The 9,656-nt window shown below is 47.0% G+C and overlaps 1 protein-coding gene across 1 annotated transcript; it reads left to right on the top strand.

Annotated features, from left to right (window-relative positions):
• Positions 1 to 1,395: 1,395 nt before the first annotated feature.
• On the top strand, positions 1,396 to 3,988 carry F5J12DRAFT_896793 (uncharacterized protein; the record flags this gene model as incomplete). Its single annotated transcript, XM_051747973.1, has 7 exons — positions 1,396 to 1,495; positions 1,562 to 1,796; positions 1,860 to 2,149; positions 2,219 to 2,374; positions 2,425 to 2,634; positions 2,684 to 3,298; positions 3,354 to 3,988. 7 exons carry the CDS (start codon positions 1,396 to 1,398, stop codon positions 3,986 to 3,988), a joined length of 2,241 nt encoding a protein of 746 aa, XP_051596099.1.
• Between the last annotated feature and the right edge of the window lie 5,668 nt (positions 3,989 to 9,656).

Here is a 9,656-nt window from a genome sequence, read left to right on the forward strand (position 1 = left end):
CACCCATGCAATCACCTGCAATCTCAGCCCCAGAACCTGAAATGTTCTTCATACCAAGTGTCTTGTTTTGGATAACTGCTAAGAAGCCCTCTGCATGGTTTTTGTTCAGCTTGGAGTTGAAGGGCTCAGGATCAAATGATGGGTTCCCCTGCCAAATGGAATGTAAGTCATCATACCAAGGAAAACTGTTGAGAACAACATCTGTATGTACACATAAGCCCCTGCATTCTTGTACATTGGTCATGTAACATACCATGAAGGTTGGTGAATTTTGGATGGCCAGGTATGATGCCTTCCCCTGACTGTTTGAATTGCACATGGCACTTTTGATAGCTCACTTTCAGCCTAGATGATCATTAGTGAATCCTGGGTTTATCAGATGATCGGAGACTCACATATTGAGATGGTTGCCCACACTGACTTGAAACTTGGCAGCACTCACTGTGTACATGTCCTTGTAGACACTGTCATCCTCAAAAATGGCTTGGGTGATCATTGCTTGGACCTCCTTCTTGTTGTGGCCCACCAGTCTCTCAGTCAAAGTAGATGATAATGATGGGGGTAAGTCACCTGAGTTTTTGTTGCTGAAAAGAATCCTGCAGTTAGCAGGATGGCTAAGAAGCCACTGGACAAGTATTTCAGTATGAGGAGTATCCCAATTAATGTTTTTTGGCTGGGTACTTTCCATTGAGGAGTCAGCTGCCAGCTGCTTGTTGGATGCTGGGCCCTTCCCTTTACTCCCACTCCCAGGTACTTTTGAGGACAATCCACCACCAGTAGTCACAGTTACAGAAGGCCTTCCTTGACAAGCTTGTCCACTCGATGAAGCCATGGGTTTTGATAAGAGTGACTGTAGGCATGCAGACCATCAAGGGTGTCATCAATAGGGAGGCATAATTTTCAAACCCCATCATGGCATTGCTCTCAAATTTGCCACTTCCAGAGCACTTCCAGAGTGCTTCCAAAGCCACCTTGAGTGCCACTGTTGACACACTCCTATGTTCTGTGGGTACCAGTGGGTGCTCTGCATAACACTAAGAATGCCTCAAGTTTCTGTGCATCCTGTTGTTCTGCTGACATGCAGTTAATAGTATAGGCAGTCTGCATAACTGCTGAATTCCTTTGTTCCGCTGAAGTTGGAGAGGACCTACAGATTGTGTGCACCACCATCATTTCATGCATGGCACTAGTAATAGGATCAGCTTGTCAATAACCGAGGAAATTGACAACAGGAATAACCATTACATCTCCGAGACGGACGAACAGGAGATGTACTTAACAGAGATGAGGATGGGCACGACTCTTGCCACTCAGTACTCAACGTTCAACCTCCAGGCTCCCATCACGATACAACGCTAGTGCCCATCTAACGCGAATCTTTAACTGCCAGTGACCATGGTTGATTTCGGTGGCGCAGCAATGGATGTTTCCATGCCACAAGTAGGTAATCGTCATTCGACTCCAATCAGCCAACGCCTCACATCTACGGCACTCGGTGCGTTCGTCCACTTCTGTCCTCATCGAAATAAACCTGATTCATGACACCAATCAAGTGTTAAAGATCTGATGCCTTGGGTCATGGAAGACGTCTGCAAAGCACAGCAATGCGAGGCAGACAACATGCTCGAGTACATATTGAGCCGAGTTTCAAACTCGCCAGGTGACCGTATCGACTTGGAGAAGCATCCCATTTTAGACAAATGCATGAATGCAGTTCTGCCCATATGTAATGGGCGATCTCAAGGCAAGAAACTGAGAGTCCCGGCCTCGGAGATCAAGGCGACTCTCACACGGTAGTAAGTTTCGTGACTTGCATGCCGGTGTTGATGTAAGCGTTCTTTGCTAACGTCTTGTACCAGCGCGAAGTATAAACTGGAGGATGACTTGTACCGGCCCTTCGTCGTGGCGTCCAACATTGCTCTCGCGCACCTGAAAGAGCTGCAGATCGATGGTATGCGTGTAAACGAAAGCGAGGAAGTACAGATGTTCTTTCAGCGCAACGATCCAAGGGTCATCCATCAAGATCACGCAGAGGATAAGTCCACACGCAAACCAGATGTCATCGTTTGTTCATTCGCGAACGACGCCAAATATTTTAAAAAAGCTAGATCCAGCAGCTGGGACGAGCATGTATCGGCGATAGGCCAAGGTAAGACACTCGCAGCGAGGTCGTGGAACGATGTGCTCGGTGTCTTCGAGTTCAAGTGAGCCAAGTCAGGAATGAAGCCTCCTCCCGATGAATACTCCGTGTCAGAGTACCGAGCTTCCCAACCAAAGTTTTTGAATATTGGCAAGGACGGAAATGAACTGCAAGAAACAGAGCCGCGAGTGGCTTCTGTTGCCGAGCGAGTGATACTCTCAAAGCCGGTTGACGGTAAGTAATGGAACTACACTGTCCAGTCAGTTTTAACATGCGGCCAATAGTACGCAGATCACCTCGCATCAACCCTCCGGGAGGCTCTGGAATGGCATCCAGGAAACGCACGGCAGGGGCCGAACCTGAGCCTCGCTCGAGCAAGCGACCTAGGGCGGACGAGCCCAGGGCACACGTAACAATTCAGACAGCGCTGTACGCTGCTGAGATGCAGTCCGCCAATATTGCGGGGAAGCAAGCCCTCAATTGCATTGTCATAGGTGCGTATTTTTTCTCGCTAGTGAGCGGATTGCGCTGGACACCTTTCAGGCGACGACATTTGGATTTGGTATTACGACCACCAAGGCCTCATCAGCGTGGCAGGGTTCAATTTTGTTCAAGATCTCCCTCACTTTCTGGTGTTGTTATATGCTCTCCAGCGATTCAATTTGGAGGACTGGGGTCGAAACACAGACTTTGAACCGCAGCTCGAAGGCGACCGCGTCAAGTCCTACATCCTCGAGGTCGATGGATGCACACTGGAACTTTACGGGAAGAGTGACCCCCACATGGTGTTGGCGGGACGTGGGACTAATGTTATGGACGTCACCTGCGAAGGCCCAATGTCGGTCAATTCGAAGGAAAAGGCTGATGAGCTGGTGGCGAAAATTTACTGGGCGGAGGAGGCACGAGTCCCAGAGGAATATATTTTGAACCGCATCGAGGAAGCTGGGAAGCACGACGACACCATCAGAGGACATGTGCCAGATTTGCGCTTCACGAAGAGGTTTTCGGTTTCCACATCTATCATTCGGAAGGCTCTTGGCCTCAAGAACCCTGATAAAGGCAGCAGGGTGCTTGTCCTGCTCGTATCAAAGAAGCTTTCGCCAGTCTATGAGCTCCCAGGCGACGAAATGTTCGACGCATGGCGGCAGTGCGTTTTGTGTAAGCTCCGCTTTGTTTTTGCGGTGTCTTGGTTCTGACAGTCATTCTATTCTAGGTCACTATACTCTCTGGAGCAAGGGGATCCATCATCGTGACGTGAGCCACTCAAACCTGATGTACTATAGGGATGGCAGCAAGGTGATGGGCGTCTTAAACGATTATGACCTTTCGTCTTTAACAGATTTTGACAACCTGATGGGTGACGAGCAGACTGGAACAATGCCGTTCATGGCAATTGATCTCCTCGAGAAAGAGGGCCTGGATGGCAAAGTGGAGCACCTATACCGCCATGATATGGAATCGTTCATCTACGTATTCATCTGGATTTCCCTGCAGTACAAGAACGGCATCTCGCTGGAGCCAGGACCCCTGGATTCATGGACCAAAGTCGATGCCCGTGGATGTTCGGAGAAGAAGAGCCATTTCCTGGCTCTCCGTGAAGTGCCTGAAGATGTCGACAACTACAATCTTGTGATGGATCTCGTGATCTTCCTTGCGCAGAGACTCAACGCTCATAATCATCGCAAGGCAACTGAAAAAGCTGCTCGACAATGGCTGGCAGATGCACGTTCTTCAGATGCTGTTAAAGCCGCTGCACAGAACACACTCAACACACTCGGAGACCTTCGGGAGGAAGAAGACGAGGAGGTGTATAAAGCATTTTTATCGCAGATTCCATCAGTAAATTGATAAATGCCAGGCTTCCCACCGTAACATAGAATTTGGCTGTATCACCATTGTTACCTGTATAAATGTATGTTGCATGTGCAAGACCTCAAGGAGATGTATGTGAGTACGGAAAGCCAGACACTTGTGCCACATAATTTGCAGATAGTGGCGTCGGTGTCTCCCCATGTGACCTCCGTGCGCCGGTGCCGTTGTTGCAATTGCTTTTGGTTCACGCCGGCGCCGTTCTTTGCACTGCTTTTGGCCGCAGCTTCGTCGATGTAGCTCTTCTAACACTCACAACAGATTTTAGAGAGTTAAGCACAGTTTAAATGTAGTAAAAAATGTAGAGACTGCACCTGAAAATCACCTTGTTTACAAGGTCACTCCAGCCCGAAAATCGAGATGCTTTTTTCGACATCTGCGCATTTGCCAGTAAATCTACTCTGTGTGGCAAAACCCACTGCTCGTCACAGTGCGAATGAACCATTGCCACAAGGGAATTGCAATTGTACTGAGGTAGACTGTACTGTATTTTTATCTTTATCTACCATCAATCAGCCTCCATTCATCTATATACACCTGCCAATGTCTTTGTCAGTTCCCACCACTCTGCTGTCTCTTCATCCATCTTGTGCAAATGTTCATCCTCCCTTCACAAGTATTCACTAGGGTGCTGAGTGAACAGTCATATGTCAAAGTCTCTTAACAGCCAGATCATCTCATGACCATGGCTACATGATAGTGCCACATATGCATTGAATGCTGTCAACTGACCACTAGGTGGCATGCCTATGTTGACCATGCAGTGCTCGAGTGTCTGTGCTTGAGTGCAATAATCAGTAAACACATATGCAGGTGTTATTGGCAACTGCACACAGGTGATTGTTGATCACTTGCCAGCAGCTGTTGTGATGGAGAATGTTCTACTGATTGGTGTCACTGGCAGCATGCCTTCATGCAGTCCTTGCAGACCATTCACCCTGGTATGCTTCATCTCCACAAGCACATACAGAGGTGGATAATGCAGCTGAATGACACTCTTTTCTGTGCACTTGACACACTCTCTTGAGTCAAGCACAATGTCAACCATGCAGCCTTGCACTCGATTTGCCAAGTTGAGATCAGTTGTGACATTGAACATGACCATCACTTGCATGCCAATGGCAAGCTCCACCTCATCTGACAGCCCACCTTGCTCTTGTTGATTATGACCCTGCCCTCCCTTTGGATTGGCTGCCACAGCAAATCTCTCTTGCAAGGGGTGCATGTCCACCTATGGTGTCCAGAGCAGGACAACTGACAAGTGGTATACCTTCCAAGTTTGCTCATTCTTTGGCAGTCATTGAATTCCAATTGATATGCATGGCATGCTGCAGTGTCACCAGTACTGCATCCTTCCAAGGTGAGCAAGTAAAGTTGGTCAGTGGACAAGTAGGATTTTCCAACACAAGCCCCCACAGCATCTTGATCTTGTTTTTGCTGCAGGTCCCATTGCATATGTAGTGCAGCAGATTGCACCACTCAGTGTTGGTGACTCTCACTTGAGTCTTTAGGCAGATGACAACATCAAACTGTTCATAGATATGATGACTGACAAGTTCATTGTGGGAATCCTTCTCCATATTACACAGCCAGAATAAAGGTGTGGATGGTTTTGTAGCCACAGGTGGAAATTGATGAAAATTGCCCACCATGATCATGTTCAGCCCTCCAAACAAAAGTTCTGTTGACATAGCATCAACACCTGTTCATGTGTGACATATAATGTTGGAGAGTTTGGCCAGCAAAGGTTGAGACAGCATTAACATCTCATTGATAATAAGATAGGATTTGTCATGCCAGTAATCCTCAAGACTTTTTAACATCTGTGCTGATTGTTTTCCACCATTTAGCAGTATCATACCTCTGACTGCTCTGTTAGACTCCACAGTCATTGCAGGGAGTCATCATACCTATGTTGTGCAATGTCTTGCCTTCGAGCACCAATGCTGCAATGCCTGTGTAGGCCACTTTCACAAGCATACCACCAACACTTTGGCAGGTAAAATTCTCTGTGATCATCTGTATTGTCTTTGACTTCCCAACACCCCCCTCCCCTGGAATAATCATATGCAGCTGATCAGGTCTCCCACCAGTGACAAAGTGCTGTAAGTGCCAATCAATGATGTCATAAGCTCGCTGTTGATCTTCTAACAGGTTGTTGATGGCAGATGGCTCAAGTCTGTCCTCCACAGCCACCAGTTGTGCAAGCATGTAGGTACCTCCTGCCTCTGGGCCTGTCATGCCATCATTGTCAAGGATGCTACCATGGTCTATTTCTTTGTCTGCCATGATGGATATTTGATTTTCCTTGGCACTGTCTGCCATGGCATGCATGGCATTCAACTGCACCTCTAGTTGAGGTACATCCCCTCCTATGGCTATTCAATATGAATATTTCTCTGAATGCTGGGTGGGGGCACATGCTGTGAACACCCCATACTGCAGTGCCATGGCAATCACCTGTTTAGCATGAGCCTGCTCTCACACTGAAAGTTGATCTCATTTGAAAGCTGCCAGGTCTGCCTTAGATAGAGTTGCTGTCCAGTCGCCACTATTGTCTGTGTCATTGGCTGTCTCATCAACAAGGTCTGCCATTTGTCAATCTCAAACAGGTTGGTGGTGTTCACCTGCCTCACCAGGAACTGATGCTGTTTTGCAGGCTGTTTTAGAGTCATAATAGTACTGCAAACTGGTGAGCATGTGGGTCACCCAAGGTGTATTTGAAGCCTTCATATGCTCTAACACAACACTCCATTCCTTGTCATTCATCTTCAGATCAGATCCCATTCGCCATGGCTTCCACAAGGCCAACATGCACATGCAATAGAAATTGTATGTGCTGCTGTCATTGTCACAGGGCAGCCATGGGCCTACAAGCTGTGGGAGGGTATCATGTCCTTTGGCACAATGAACTTGGCAGTGTGTTTGAGCCTTTGGGTGATCCTCATGAAAAGGTGAATGCATGTGTGCAGTGTGGCCCCTTTTGTGAGACATTTGCTGACTTTGGACCTCCTCTGTTGGTGTATAACGTTCTTCTCATGTATCACACATGAATGCGAGAAGTGAGAATTCCTCCAACTCTGCACTGTGTTGGAGATAATCTTGCATTTGCATGCACATATACAGCTGCCCTTGGCAACTGCACAGTAATGTCACCACATTGTTATTCTCTTTGCCATCTACACTGTCATTGCCCTGACTGTTCAAGTGGTATGAATACCTGGCCACACAGGATAGTGAGTATGGCAGCCATCATGCCATGTTGCTGTCAAATATGCTCACCTCTCTGTTGAGCCTACTGAGAACTCTGGGTACAGACCCTTGATGGTACTGAATAATGGCCCCATGTACAACAAGGCATAGTTGTGTGAGGTGAAAGTGTCACCATATCCCATCAGGTATGACACCACCTGTGGTGCTGATAACTCTGCCTCATGATTGATTATGTTGATACAGTGGTATATCAACAGCTGATTGCATTCACACACATCATCATACTTTGGATTATTTATATGATATGGCAATGCTGATGCCATTAATGCAGAAAGGTTATGACTTTTCTTTTGTTTTTTGGTGGCATATGCAGTGATATAGAAAGCAACATCTTTAGTGTCTGCACCATTCATGTTGATTTTGAGGTCATTGTTGCACCACATCATTGTCAGCAAGGCTGGGCAATATGTGTTTATATACCAATGTGTTCTTCATGTTCCCCAGTTGCCTTGCTCATCAACATAGTTGACATCACTGAGTGGCCATGGTGCCCTTCTTTTGCAACCTAGACCATCACATGTGGCATGATGACAGGTCACTCTTGTGCAGGTATGAAGTTGCTGAGATCTCACCAGACATCATTCAAAGTCATGATTTTGCTCTCACCATTCAGGGGTGTGTGGATTGTGTGGTCATCAATATGCTAGCTGAGTGTCTCTAGCCATCTTCTTCAGATCATGCTCAGTGAGGTCATCAAGGTGTGCACATATGTTTGTGCGAATGTAGTCATGGATGGTATTGTGGAAACTGTCTTGTTGCAGCAAGGCCTGGAGAATCCCCAGAGTGGGTGGGAGAATCCCCAGCATGGCCTGGAGATTCCCCAGAGTGGGTTGGAGACTCCCCAACATTTCCTGGAGAATCCCCAGCATTCCTTGGAGAATCCCCAGAGTGGGTTGGAGAATCCCCAGAGTGGGTGGGAGAATCCCCAGCATGACCTGGACAATCCCCAGAGTGGGTTGGAGATTCCCCAGTACCCCACAAGTCTGTAGAGAGAGTATGGCCCCATATGTACCTTGCCATGTCAATCATTTCAGTTGTCACAATGCCAATTACTGTCTTGCAACTAGAGATGACTCAATATAATTTATCTGCTTACACAGACTATCAGTGCAGTGGATACATAGAGGATGGAGATCACATGTATATGCAACAAGTATGAGCCAAATGACAACTTACTGTTTCCATGACATGATGCACATGCCTTCTACAACATCAGTATGACCAATGACAACAAATGGATAGTGGATGAGGTACTTGCCCACCGGTGGTCTGATAACAAGGTAGAATTCCTTGTCAAGTGGAATCTGGGAGACTCCACATGGGAACTGACATCCCACTGCAAGAAGCTTGAGGCCCTAGGCAGGTACCTCAAACTTCAAGGCATGCAGAATGTATGCCAGTTGCCTTGCAAGGCACAGGATACATGATAGCATGTAGTAGCCATTTGGTGGCTACGAGTAGTTGTGTACTACTAATGGAACCAAATGGACTCAGAGAAAAAACAAAGTCAAATAAAAATAAAAATAAAATACTGAAGATAAAGATCAAAAAAAAGCCTAAAAATAACTGAACACTGCATTCTGTCAAAGGTAGATAGTATAATGTAGCCACCCACTGATCACTCCTCAGTCATGTGTTTTTTCTATGTTGAGTATTACTTGAGTTTTTAATTATGCCTCATGCCCTCCCTTTTTTCCTTTTGCTTCTTCCTCACTCATACCACTTAGTAGCACCAATTCCTTCCAACACAACAAACCATCAAGTATGTCTTCCCACAATAACCATCACAGTACCTCGGGCTCACACTCCCCCCAGCCTTCCCCATGCCATTCTCACAGGGAGTCAGCCACATGCAATTGTGGTGAGCTCTCTGTGCATTGAGGCACACAACCTGATAGCAAGGCTCCTTGCTCACCATCCCCCACTGCTCAGCACAGCATGCATATGGTCAGCAGTGGCCAGAAATGTGCTCACTTCCCATCCATTGTGTTGTCATGTGCCTCATCTTGAGAGCATGATGATCATCACAACAAACACCCTGGAGGACCCTTCTGGGTGTGCCACCTGCAACTGCCATTTATCTGGCATCATGATTCTGGTTGCACAACATGCAATGCTTATGCATTGCATGACTCCCAGGGCATAGCCTGCTCTGAAGCAGGCCTCACTCCTGCAATATTCAACCTTGTGGACAAAGCTGTATGCATCATCTGCTGTTCCCCATACAGTGACATGTGTCATCATATTGCATACCTTGAGGATGACCTCAATGACTGTGACAACAAGATTCATCACCTACAAGACAAGATTGACAAACTCCATCATACACACCCAGCTCCCATGTCAGTTGAGCAGGAGGCATGGGATTTTGACC

Source organism: Pisolithus orientalis (assembly GCF_024613125.1).
Source record: "Pisolithus orientalis strain OTSU chromosome Unknown F5J12scaffold_43, whole genome shotgun sequence".
In the NCBI taxonomy this organism is placed as follows: Eukaryota; Fungi; Basidiomycota; class Agaricomycetes; order Boletales; family Pisolithaceae; genus Pisolithus; species Pisolithus orientalis.